Raw genomic sequence first — 14,298 nt, forward strand, 5'->3', positions numbered from 1 at the left:
ATATAGAGTCATTACATACAAAGCGATCTATTATATAGAGTCATTACACACAGAGTGATCTACTATATAAAGTCATTACACAGAGAGAAATCTATTATATAGTGTCATTACACAAGGAGGGATCTATTATATAGAGTCATTACACACAGAGGGATCTATTATATAGAGTCATTACACAAGGAGGGATCTAGTATATAGAGTCATTACACACAGAGGGATCTATTATATAGAGTCATTACACACAGAGGGATGTATTATATAGTCATTACACACAGAGTGATCTATTATATAGAGTCATTACACACAGAGGGATCCATTATATAGAGTCATTACACACAGAGTGATCTATTATATAGAGTCATTACACGCAGAGGGATCTATTATATAGAGTCATTACACACAGAGGGATCTATTATATAGAGTCATTACACACAGAGGGATCTATTATATGGAGTCATTACACACAGAGGGATCTATTATATAGAGTCATTACACACAGAGGGATCTATTATATAGAGTCATTACACACAGAGGGATCTATTATATAGAGTCACCACACACAGAGGGATCTATTATATAGAGTCATTACACACAGGGGGATCTATTATATAGAGTCATTACACACAGAGGGATCTATTATATAGAGTCACTACACACAGAGGGATCTATTATATAGAGTCACTACACACAGAGGGATCTATTATACAGAGTCATTTCACGCAGAGCGATCTATTATATAAAGTCATTACACACAGAGTGATCTATTATATAGAGTCATTACACACAGAGGGCTCTATTATATAGAGTCATTACACACAGAGGGATCTATTATATAAAATCATTACACACAGAGGGATCTATTATATAGAGTCATTACACACAGAGGGATCTATTATATAGAGTCATTATACACAGAGGAATCTATTATATAGTCATTACACACAAAGCGATCTATTATATAGAGTCATTACACACAGAGTGGTATACTATATAGAGTCAATACACGCAGAGGGATCTATTATATAGAGTCATTATACACAGAGGGATCTATTATATAGAGTCTTTACACGCAGAGTGATCTATTATATAGAGTCATTACACACAGAGTGATCTATTATATAGAGTCATTACACGCAGAGGGATCTATTATATAGAGTCTTTACACACAGAGTGATCTATTATATAGAGTCATTACACACAGAGGAATCTATTATATAGAGTTATTACACACAAAGCGATCTATTATATAGAGTCATTACACACAGAGTGATCTACTATATAAAGTCATTACACAGAGAGAAATCTATTATATAGAGTCATTACACAAGGAGGGATCTATTATATAGAGTCATTACACACAGAGGGATCTATTATATAGTCATTGCACAGAGAGGGATCTATTATATAGAGTCATTACACACAGAGGGATGTATTATATAGTCATTACACACAGAATGATCTATTATATAGAGTCATTACACACAGAGGGATCTATTATATAGAGTCATTACACACAGAGTGATCTATTATATAGTCATTACACACAGAGTGATCTATTATATAGAGTCATTACACACAGATTGGTATATTATATAGAGTCAATACACGCAGAGGGATCTATTATATAGAGTCATTACACACAGAGGGATCTATTATATAGAGTCTTTACACGCAGAGTGATCTATTATATAGCGTCATTACACACAGAGTGATCTATTATATAGAGTCATTACACGCAGAGGGATCTATTATATAGAGTCTTTACACACAGAGTGATCTATTATATAGAGTCATTACACACAGAGGAATCTATTATATAGAGTCATTACACACAAAGCGATCTATTATATAGAGTCATTACACACAGAGTGATCTACTATATAAAGTCATTACACAGAGAGAAATCTATTATATAGAGTCATTACACAAGGAGGGATCTATTATATAGAGTCATTACACACAGAGGGATCTATTATATAGAGTCATTACACAAGGAGGGATCTAGTATATAGAGTCATTACACACAGAGGGATCTATTATATAGAGTCTTTACACACAGATGGATGTATTATATAGTCATTACACACAGAGTGATCTATTATATAGAGTCATTACACACAGAGGGATCCATTATATAGAGTCATTACACACAGAGTGATCTATTATATAGAGTCATTACACGCAGAGGGATCTATTATATAGAGTCATTACACACAGAGGGATCTATTATATAGAGTCATTACACACAGAGAGATCTATTATATGGAGTCATTACACACAGAGGGATCTATTATATAGAGTCATTACACACAGAGGGATCTATTATTTAGAGTCATTACACACAGAGGGATCTATTATATAGAGTCACTACACACAGAGGGATCTATTATATAGAGTCATTACACACAGGGGGATCTATTATATAGAGTCATTACACACAGAGGGATCTATTATATAGAGTCACTACACACAGAGGGATCTATTATATAGAGTCACTACACACAGAGGGATCTATTATACAGAGTCATTACACGCAGAGCGATCTATTATATAAAGTCATTACTCACAGAGGGATCTATTATATAGAGTCATTACACGCAGAGGGATCTATTATATAGAGTCACTACACAGAGAGGGATCTATTATATAGAGTCATTACACACAGAGGGATCTATTATATAGAGTCATTACACGCAGAGGGATCTATTATATAGAGTCACTACACACAGAGGGATCTATTATATAGAGTCACTACACACAGAGGGATCTATTATATAGAGTCATTACACGCAGAGCAATCTATTATATAAAGTCATTACACACAGAGGGATCTATTATATAGAGTCATTACACGCAGGGGGATCTATTATATAGAGTCATTACACGCAGAGGGATCTATTATATAGAGTCATTACACACAGAGGGATCTATTATATAGAGTCATTACACGCTGAGGGATCTATTATATAGAGTCACTACACACAGAGGGATCTATTATATAGTCACTACACACAGAGGAATCTATTATATAGAGTCACTACACACAGAGGGATCTATTATATAGACTCATTACACGCAGAGCGATCTATTATATAAAGTCATTACACACAGAGGGATCTATTATATAGAGTCATTACACGCAGCGGGATCTATTATATAGAGTCATTACACGCAGAGCGATCTATTATATAAAGTCATTACACACAGAGGGATCTATTATATAGAGTCATTACACGCAGAGGGATCTATTATATAGAGTCATTGCACGCAGAGGGATCTATTATATAGAGTCACTACACACAGAGGGATCTATTATATAGAGTCACTACACACAGAGGGATCTATTATATAGAGTCATTACACGCAGAGCGATCTATTATATAAAGTCATTACACACAGAGGGATCTATTATATAGAGTCATTACACGCAGAGTGATCTATTATATAGCGTCATTACACACAGAGTGATCTATTATATAGAGTCATTACACGCAGAGGGATCTATTATATAGAGTCTTTACACACAGAGTGATCTATTATATAGAGTCATTACACACAGAGGAATCTATTATATAGAGTCATTACATACAAAGCGATCTATTATATAGAGTCATTACACACAGAGTGATCTACTATATAAAGTCATTACACAGAGAGAAATCTATTATATAGAGTCATTACACAAGGAGGGATCTATTATATAGAGTCATTACACACAGAGGGATCTATTATATAGAGTCATTACACAAGGAGGGATCTAGTATATAGAGTCATTACACACAGAGGGATCTATTATATAGAGTCATTACACACAGAGGGATGTATTATATAGTCATTACACACAGAGTGATCTATTATATAGAGTCATTACACACAGAGGGATCCATTATATAGAGTCATTACACACAGAGTGATCTATTATATAGAGTCATTACACGCAGAGGGATCTATTATATAGAGTAATTACACACAGAGGGATCTATTATATAGAGTCATTACACACAGAGGGATCTATTATATGGAGTCATTACACACAGAGGGATCTATTATATAGAGTCATTACACACAGAGGGATCTATTATATAGAGTCATTACACACAGAGGGATCTATTATATAGAGTCACCACACACAGAGGGATCTATTATATAGAGTCATTACACACAGGGGGATCTATTATATAGAGTCATTACACACAGAGGGATCTATTATATAGAGTCACTACACACAGAGGGATCTATTATATAGAGTCACTACACACAGAGGGATCTATTATACAGAGTCATTTCACGCAGAGCGATCTATTATATAAAGTCATTACACACAGAGTGATCTATTATATAGAGTCATTACACACAGAGGGCTCTATTATATAGAGTCATTACACACAGAGGGATCTATTATATAAAATCATTACACACAGAGGGATCTATTATATAGAGTCATTACACACAGAGGGATCTATTATATAGAGTCATTATACACAGAGGAATCTATTATATAGTCATTACACACAAAGCGATCTATTATATAGAGTCATTACACACAGAGTGGTATACTATATAGAGTCAATACACGCAGAGGGATCTATTATATAGAGTCATTACACACAGAGTGATCTATTATATAGAGTCATTACACGCAGAGGGATCTATTATATAGAGTCTTTACACACAGAGTGATCTATTATATAGAGTCATTACACACAGAGGAATCTATTATATAGAGTTATTACACACAAAGCGATCTATTATATAGAGTCATTACACACAGAGTGATCTACTATATAAAGTCATTACACAGAGAGAAATCTATTATATAGAGTCATTACACAAGGAGGGATCTATTATATAGAGTCATTACACACAGAGGGATCTATTATATAGTCATTGCACAGAGAGGGATCTATTATATAGAGTCATTACACACAGAGGGATGTATTATATAGAGTCATTACACACAGAATGATCTATTATATAGAGTCATTACACACAGAGGGATCTATTATATAGAGTCATTACACACAGAGTGATCTATTATATAGAGTCATTACACACAGAGTGATCTATTATATAGAGTCATTACACACAGAGTGGTATATTATATAGAGTCAATACACGCAGAGGGATCTATTATATAGAGTCATTACACACAGAGGGATCTATTATATAGAGTCTTTACACGCAGAGTGATCTATTATATAGCGTCATTACACACAGAGTGATCTATTATATAGAGTCATTACACGCAGAGGGATCTATTATATAGAGTCTTTACACACAGAGTGATCTATTACATAGAGTCATTACACACAGAGGAATCTATTATATAGAGTCATTACACACAAAGCGATCTATTATATAGAGTCATTACACACAGAGTGATCTACTATATAAAGTCATTACACAGAGAGAAATCTATTATATAGAGTCATTACACAAGGAGGGATCTATTATATAGAGTCATTACACACAGAGGGATCTATTATATAGAGTCATTACACAAGGAGGGATCTAGTATATAGAGTCATTACACACAGAGGGATCTATTATATAGAGTCTTTACACACAGATGGATGTATTATATAGTCATTACACACAGAGTGATCTATTATATAGAGTCATTACACACAGAGGGATCCATTATATAGAGTCATTACACACAGAGTGATCTATTATATAGAGTCATTACACGCAGAGGGATCTATTATATAGAGTCATTACACACAGAGGGATCTATTATATAGAGTCATTACACACAGAGAGATCTATTATATGGAGTCATTACACACAGAGGGATCTATTATATAGAGTCATTACACACAGAGGGATCTATTATTTAGAGTCATTACACACAGAGGGATCTATTATATAGAGTCACTACACACAGAGGGATCTATTATATAGAGTCATTACACACAGGGGGATCTATTATATAGAGTCATTACACACAGAGGGATCTATTATATAGAGTCACTACACACAGAGGGATCTATTATATAGAGTCACTACACACAGAGGGATCTATTATACAGAGTCATTACACGCAGAGCGATCTATTATATAAAGTCATTACACACAGAGGGATCTATTATATAGAGTCATTACACGCAGAGGGATCTATTATATAGAGTCACTACACAGAGAGGGATCTATTATATAGAGTCATTACACACAGAGGGATCTATTATATAGAGTCATTACACGCAGAGGGATCTATTATATAGAGTCACTACACACAGAGGGATATATTATATAGAGTCACTACACACAGAGGGATCTATTATATAGAGTCATTACACGCAGAGCAATCTATTATATAAAGTCATTACACACAGAGGGATCTATTATATAGAGTCATTACACGCAGGGGGATCTATTATATAGAGTCATTACACGCAGAGGGATCTATTATATAGAGTCATTACACACAGAGGGATCTATTATATAGAGTCATTACACGCTGAGGGATCTATTATATAGAGTCACTACACACAGAGGGATCTATTATATAGTCACTACACACAGAGGAATCTATTATATAGAGTCACTACACACAGAGGGATCTATTATATAGACTCATTACACGCAGAGCGATCTATTATATAAAGTCATTACACACAGAGGGATCTATTATATAGAGTCATTACACGCAGAGGGATCTATTATATAGAGTCATTACACGCAGAGCGATCTATTATATAAAGTCATTACACACAGAGGGATCTATTATATAGAGTCATTACACGCAGAGGGATCTATTATATAGAGTCATTACACGCAGAGGGATCTATTATATAGAGTCACTACACACAGAGGGATCTATTATATAGAGTCACTACACACAGAGGGATCTATTATATAGAGTCATTACACGCAGGGGGATCTATTATATAGAGTCATTACACACAGAGGGATCTATTATATAGAGTCATTACACGCAGAGGGATCTATTATATAGAGTCATTACACGCAGGGGGATCTATTATATAGAGTCATTACACACAGAGGGATCTATTATATAGAGTCATTACAGACAGAGTGTTCTATTATATAGAGTCATTACACACAGAGTGATCTATTATATAGAGTCATTACACACAGAGCGATCTATTATATAGAGTCATTACACACAAAGCGATCTATTATATAGAGTCATTACACACAAAGTGATCTATTATATAGAGTCATTACACACAGAGGGATCTATTATATAGAGTCATTACACACAGAGGGATCTATTATATAGAGTAATTACACACAGAGGAATCTATTATATAGAGTCATTACACACAGAGGGATCTACTGTATAAAGTCATTACACACAGAGAAATCTATTATATAGAGTCATTACACAAGGAGGAATCTATTATATAGAGTCATTACACACAGAGGGATCTACTATATAAAGTCATTACACACAGAGAAATCTATTATATAGAGTCATTACACGCAGAGGGATCTATTATATAGAGTCATTACACGCAGAGGGATCTATTATATAGAGTCATTACACACAGAGTGATCTATTATATAGACTCATTACACACAGAGGAATCTATTATATAGAGTCATTACACACAGAGTGATCTATTAGATAGAGTCATTACACACAGAGGGATCTATTATATAGAGTCATTACACACAGAGGGATCTATTATATAGAGTCATTACACGCAGAGTGATCTATTATACAGAGTCATTACACACAGAGTGATCTATTATATAGACTCATTACACACAGAGGGATCTATTATATAGAGTCATTACACACAGAGTGATCTACTATATGGAGTCATTACACACAGAGGGATCTATTATATAGAGTCATTACACGCAGAGTGATCTTTTATAGAGTCATTACACACAGATGGATCTACTATATAAATTTGTTACACACAGAGAAATCTATTATATAGAGTCATTACACACAGAGTGATCTACTATATGGAGTCATTACACACAGAGTGATCTATTATATAGAGTCATTACACGCAGAGGGATCTATTATATAGAGTCATTACACGCAGAGGGATCTATTATATAGAGTCATTACACACAGAGTGATCTACTATATGGAGTCATTACACACAGAGTGATCTATTATATAGAGTCATTACACACAGAGGGATCTATTATATAGAGTCATTACACACAGGGATCTATGATATAGAGTCATTACACACAGAGTGATCTATTATATAGAGTCATTACACGCAGAGTGATCTTTTATAGAGTCATTACACACAGAGGGATCTATTATATAGAGTCATTACACGCAGAGTGATCTTTTATAGAGTCATTACACACAGAGGGATCTATTATATAGAGTCATTACACGCAGAGTGATCTTTTATAGAGTCATTACAATTTTTGAGAAACACTTGTAGATTGTAGCTTGTGATCAGGACTCTCACTGCTCCTGTAACTGGTGGTCTATGTGTTACTCTGTGATCTCTTTATTATCTGTACATGTCCGCGCTTATTGTAATGGGGTGCAGAAGAAATAAAAATATTATTTGTCAGAATTTTACATATTATACACGACCCCCCCAACATGTTTCACCACATAGAAGTGGGGTCTTTAAGGAAAATAGGGCAAAGACACTTTATACCATCTATTATTAACGCACAATGTAACGTATCACTAAAATAAATCATTTTCGGAATTAATAACTCAGGTTTTGTTCAGAGACCCCAGAATTCAGTAGCTGCGGCAACTAATGGGCCCTTTTCATTTAGGTCCCTTTTCTTCTTGTCTTGTTTTTAGTTATTTCTGTTTTAATAAGAAACATTATGACTCTAATTAGTTCAGTTGCTCAGTTGGGGCAATGACATATACTGTATACAGTATGACTCCAGAAATCCCCCAGAAACTGTAAAACAATCCATATACAGCGGGTACGGAAATTATTCAGACCCCTTTACATGTTTCACTCTTTGTTTCATTGCAGCCATTTGGTAAGTTCATTTTTTTCTCAGTAAAGTCCACTCCGCACCCCATCTGGACTGAAAAAACACAGAAATGTAGAAATTTTTGAACATTTATTAAAAAAGAAAAACTGAAATATCACATGGTCATAAGTATTCAGACCCTTTGCTCAGACACTCATATGTAAGTCACATGCTGTCCATTTCCTTGTGATCCTCCTTGAGATGGTTCTACTCCTTCATTGGAGTCCAGCTGTGTTTAATTAAACTGATAGGACTTGATTTGGAAAGGCACACACCTGTCTATATAAGACCTCTCAGCTCACAGAGCATGTCAGACCAAATGAGAATCATGAGCTCAAAGGAACTGCCCAAGGAGCTCAGAGACAGAATTGTGGCAAGGCACAGATCTGGCCAAGATTACAAAAGAATTTCTGCATTACTCAAGGTTCCTAAGAGCATAGTGGCCTCCATAATCCTTAAATAGAAGAAGTTTGGGACCACTAGAAGTCTTCCTAGACCTGGCCATCCAGCCAAACTGAGCAATCGTGGGAGAAGAGCCTTGGTGAGAGAGGTAAAGAGGAACCCCAAGATCACTGTGGCTGAGCTCCAGAGATGCAGTAGGCAGATGGGAGAAAGTTCCACAAAGTCAACTATCACTGCAGCCCCCCACCAGTCGGGCCTTTATGGCAGAGTGGCCCGACGGAAGTCTCTCCTCAGTGCAAGACATATGAAAGCCCGCATAGAGTTTACTCAAAAACACGTGAAGGACTCCCAAACTATGAGAAATAAGATTCTCTGGACTGATGAGAAAAAGATAGAACTTTTTGGTGATAATTCTTAGCGGTATGTGAGGAGAAAACCAGGCACTGCTCATCACCTGCCCAATACAATCCCAACAGTGAAACATGGTGGTGGCAGCATCATGCTATGGGGGTGTTTTTCAGCTGCAGGGACAGGACAACTGGTTGCAATTGAAGGAAACATGAATGCGGCCAAGTACAGAGATATCCTGGGTGAAAACCTCTTCCAGAGTGCTCTGGACCTCAGACTTGGCCGAAGGTTCACCTTCCAACAAGACAATGACCCTAAGCACACAGCTAAAATAACAATGAAGTGGCTTCAGAACAACTCTGTGACCATTCTTGACTGGCCCAGCCAGAGCCCTGACCTAAACCCAATTGAGCATCTCTGGAGAGACCTGAAAATGGCTGTCCACCAACGTTCACCATCCAACCTGACGGAACTGGAGAGGATCTGCAAGGAAGAATGGCCAAGGATCCCCAAATCCAGGTGTGAAAAACTTGTTGCATCATTCCCAAGAAGACTCATGGCTGTACTAGCTCAAAAGGGGGCTTCTACTCAATACTGAGCAAAGGGTCTGAATACTTATGACCATGTGAGATTTCAGTTTTTCTTTTTTAATAAATTTGCAAAAATTTCTACATTTCTGTGTTTTCAGTCCAGATGGGGTCCAGAGTGGACTTTAATGAGAAAAAAAAAGAACTTTTTAGAATTTACCAAATGGCTGCAATGAAACAAAGAGTGAAAAATGTAAAGGAGTCTGAATTCTTTCTGTACCCACTGTAATTACAGTGACAATCAATGTCCTGGAGAACGTCAGTAAGAAGCCTGGTCTTCCCTCGCACCTTCTTGTTGTTTAGTTTTTACACTTACCAAGTTGGACGAAGATCTCCCCAGCTACATAGGTGTTCATTTTGGAGCAGCACCTGTTATCGACCAGGACAATGTTCTTGGTGAGCAGGTAAGTCGACCTCTCTGTTGTCTGACCCTCGTCTGCACCCGATGCATTCGCATGATTTTTGTAGTCACTGTTGGACCACACACACATCGCGGTGTTAATAAATTCTGACTTCCCATGGCCGAGGTACCCGAACAGCTGCAGGAGGATTCTCTGAAAACCCTGGTTGCCCCTTTTACATTTGTCAAAGTAAATTCTCTAATCATCTTCCTCCGTTCTTCATCCTCCATGGCTGATGAGATGTCTGCACCTTCAACGCTCTGCACTCAGAATAAACCACCAAGACGTTAGGCCAAAGTCTTCTATTTACAGCTGCTAATTTACTTCTTGACTTTTTTTCCCTGATATGGGTTTTCCAAGTGGATTTTAATACAGGGGTCAATGTTTGAATGTTTACCTGAATGTGTTTCTACTTCCTTATACATTAACTTCCTACTCCATATATAATGTAGAGGTGAGAAAGTTAAAATGGCTTTAGCAAGAAATCTTTCTAAGAATTATTATTAGTGTTGAGCAAGCATGCTCGACACTGTTCGGTACTCGCCCGAGCATCTCACTACTCGGGATGTTCGGCGAGCACCGAGCATTTCCGGGTTACTCGGGCGGGAGCTCGGGTCTCCGCCCTGCATGTTTGGCGCTCTTTACAGAGCCAATGAACATGCAGGGATTGCCAGCCAGTCACTGTAATGCTGCAGCCATGTTGGTTGTGGGCATTACAGTGATTGGCTGGCCGCACAGCGTCACCTCGAGTATTTAAAACCGGGCGCCGCCATCTTGGACACAGTAGCTACGGATCAGACAGTGTAGGGACAGCGCTGCTGAGCTAGGGAGAGACATAAACTGCGAAATAGTTAGTGTAGGGTCTGTAAAGGCTGCCAGAACAAACAAACAGACCTTTTCAGGACTAATATCCATCCCAGATACCAGGCAGGCAGGCAGGCTGTATAGGAGATGCAGTGGTTATGCCAGCAAACGCTGCATTACAGTCCTGTGTGCTCCTGCTGGTCAAATTGCTAGACTTATCCCCCGGTCTCAGGGGCCAGGAAAAATCCTTTTTTTTTTTCATCTAAGTCCTCTTTTTTTTTTCCTCCTTCACACTGTACAAATACCCGTCTTATTAACATTTTGGTGTCCCCTCCCCCCCCCCCCAAAAAAAAACAGTGTGTCTCTGATTTTTCAGACACAAATATAACTGTTGAGAAGAGTCTGGTGTAGGCCACAGAAACAGAAGTGTTGTTTTGCAGTTCCTTGGGTAAAATCTCTGTAGTATCCAGTTTTGGGCCTTTGGTATCTAAAAAAAACCTGTTTGAGTGTGTTGCTCACTGTTCAGCCACAAATCTATATATTTTAAAAAGTCTGGTATACCCCAGTAAACAATAACTGTGGTTTTGCTGTTCCACGGTAAAAAATCTCTATTATTCAGGTTTTGGTATTTTTTCCGTAAGGAAAAACAGTAATAGTGTCTCCTGATTGTTCAGATTGTTTAAAATAGTCGGGTGTGGGCCAGAGAAATAGAACTGTGGTTTTCCTCGTCCACGGTTCTAATCTACTCTTTATTACTCTTTTGCCATTGATAGTGTGAGTGTAAGCTATTTTACTTCCTTTACAATGGGCAAGGCGTGTGGCAAGGGACGTGGAACTGCACGTTCTGGTGATGGTGCGTGCAGAGGACGAGGCCGTGGCCAAGGTGAAAATGTGCCACAACCAACAGCCACATCTTCTCGCTCCAACTTCTTGACCGAATTAATAGGGAAGCACAGAACAACACCAGTATTGAGAACTGATCAGTGTGAACAGGTTATTAATTGGATAGCAGATAATACTTCCAGTCACCTGGGCACCACCACCTCCGGTCTGTCTTCCACACGGTCAACTCTTAGTAGTCGTGAGTCTCGACCGCATACTCCTCCTCACCCTGATGCTCCTTCCTCCCACCATGCCGAGTGTCGTCAGACAGCAACTGATCCCACACTTGGACACTCTGAAGAGCTGTTCACTGGTCCATTTCCAGATTTGTGCCCTCGCCTGCTCCGCTTGAAGTGGTGGAAGAGGAAATCCCATGTAGCGATGCCCAAATATTTGAACAGCCACGGCCACAGGAAGTCGACGCTGGCAATCTGTCACAAGAGGTGGACGATGACGAGACACAATTGCCACGAAGTGAGGAGGAGGATCGTGGTGCGGAAGTGGAAGAGGAGGAGGTGGTAGATGATCTAGTAACTGACCCAACGTGGCAGGAGGACATGCAGAGTGAGGCCAGCAGCACACAGGGGGAGGGAGGCAGAGTACCCCAACAGGCAGGAAGAAGCAGTGTGGTGGCCGCAGACAGAAGGCGGGCAACAGTTCCCCGTAACACCAACACGAGGGACGTTGCCAGTACAAGCGGTAGGTCTTCCAGAGTCTGGAATTTTTTTAAAGACTCTGCTGATAACCCCAAAAAGGCCATTTGTACCACCTGCCATGCCAGCATCAGCAGGGGTGACAAAACTACCAGCCTGACCACCACCAGCATGATCAGGCACATGGCAGCAAAGCACCCGACTTTGTGGGGCGAAACCCAGGGTCCACGACCAGTGTCAGCGGGTGTCACCACTGCTTCTTCCGCTGTTGTGCGTGTAATAGAAACCCCTGTTGTGTGTGCAAGGCAATCCCCTGTCCATACTGCATGCAAAGACGCCCCCTCCTTTCAGTCTTCACTTGTTATGGTAGTTTCTCAAGAAACAGCATCAACGTCCATGTCCACGTCCCACCGCAGCGTTCAATTGTCCATATCCCAGAGCTTTGAACGAAAGCGGAAATTCGCAGCTTACGCCCCACAGGCCACAGTCCTAAATTCGCACATTTCACGACTGCTTGCATTGGAAATGCTGCCTTTTAGGCTGGTGGAGACGGAATCCTTCCGCAACCTTATGGCGGTGGCCGTCCCTCGGTACTCGGTCCCCAGCCGACACTATTTTGCCCGGTGTGCCATCCCCGCACTACACAAGCACGTGTCCCAAAACATCTGCCGTGCCCTCAACAAAGCAGTTACTGGGAGAGTCCACCTGACAACGGACACGTGGACAAGTGCTTGTGACCAGGGACGGTACATCTCCCTGACGGCACACTGGGTAAACATAGTGGAAGCCGGGACCCTGTCGGACCTTGGGACGGAACACATCCTCCCCACACCGAGGATTGCGGGCCCTATGTCAGTCAGAGTTGCCCCCACAGTGTACAGCTCCTGCGCATCATCCTCCTCCTCCTCATGTTCAGCCTCCATCTCAGATATCAACACATCAGTTACAAGCTGGAAGCACTGCAGTACTGCCTCAGCCAAGCGGCAACAGGCTGTGCTGAAACTCATAAGCTTAGGTGATAAACCTCACACTGCTTGTGAGCTGTGGACAGCTGTGAAAGAGCAGGCAGATCTGAGGCATGGTCGTGTGTGACAATGGCTGTAACCTGGTGGCGGCTCTGAGGCGAGGCGAGATCACACACGTACCATGCCTGGCTCATGTGCTTAACCTCGTGGTTCAGCGGTTTTATTAAATCGTACCCCGAGTTGCCAGATCTGCTCGTGAAAGTACGCTGCCTGTCAGCTCATTTTCGCAAGTCGGCTACAGCTT

At 39.5% G+C, this 14,298-nt stretch overlaps 1 protein-coding gene across 3 annotated transcripts in view; it reads right to left on the reverse strand.

The window, feature by feature from the left end:
* LOC141162653 (uncharacterized) overlaps positions 1-11,065 on the reverse strand; it is a 94,957-nt gene extending 83,892 nt beyond the window's left edge. The window contains exon 1 of one of the 3 annotated variants that reach the window (XM_073648984.1): positions 10,606-11,065. In XM_073648984.1, the coding sequence (XP_073505085.1) occupies positions 10,606-10,780 (175 nt within the window). In that variant the 5' untranslated portion in view covers positions 10,781-11,065. The remainder of the gene's footprint in view (positions 1-10,605) is intronic. The other 2 variants (XM_073648983.1, XM_073648985.1) reach the window with 2 other exon arrangements.
* Positions 11,066-14,298: the final 3,233 nt, after the last annotated feature.

The sequence above is a fragment of the Phyllobates terribilis genome, unplaced genomic scaffold, assembly GCF_046119375.1.
Source record: "Phyllobates terribilis strain yellow unplaced genomic scaffold, ASM4611937v1 Scaffold_9__5_contigs__length_417890890, whole genome shotgun sequence".
In the NCBI taxonomy this organism is placed as follows: Eukaryota; Metazoa; Chordata; class Amphibia; order Anura; family Dendrobatidae; genus Phyllobates; species Phyllobates terribilis.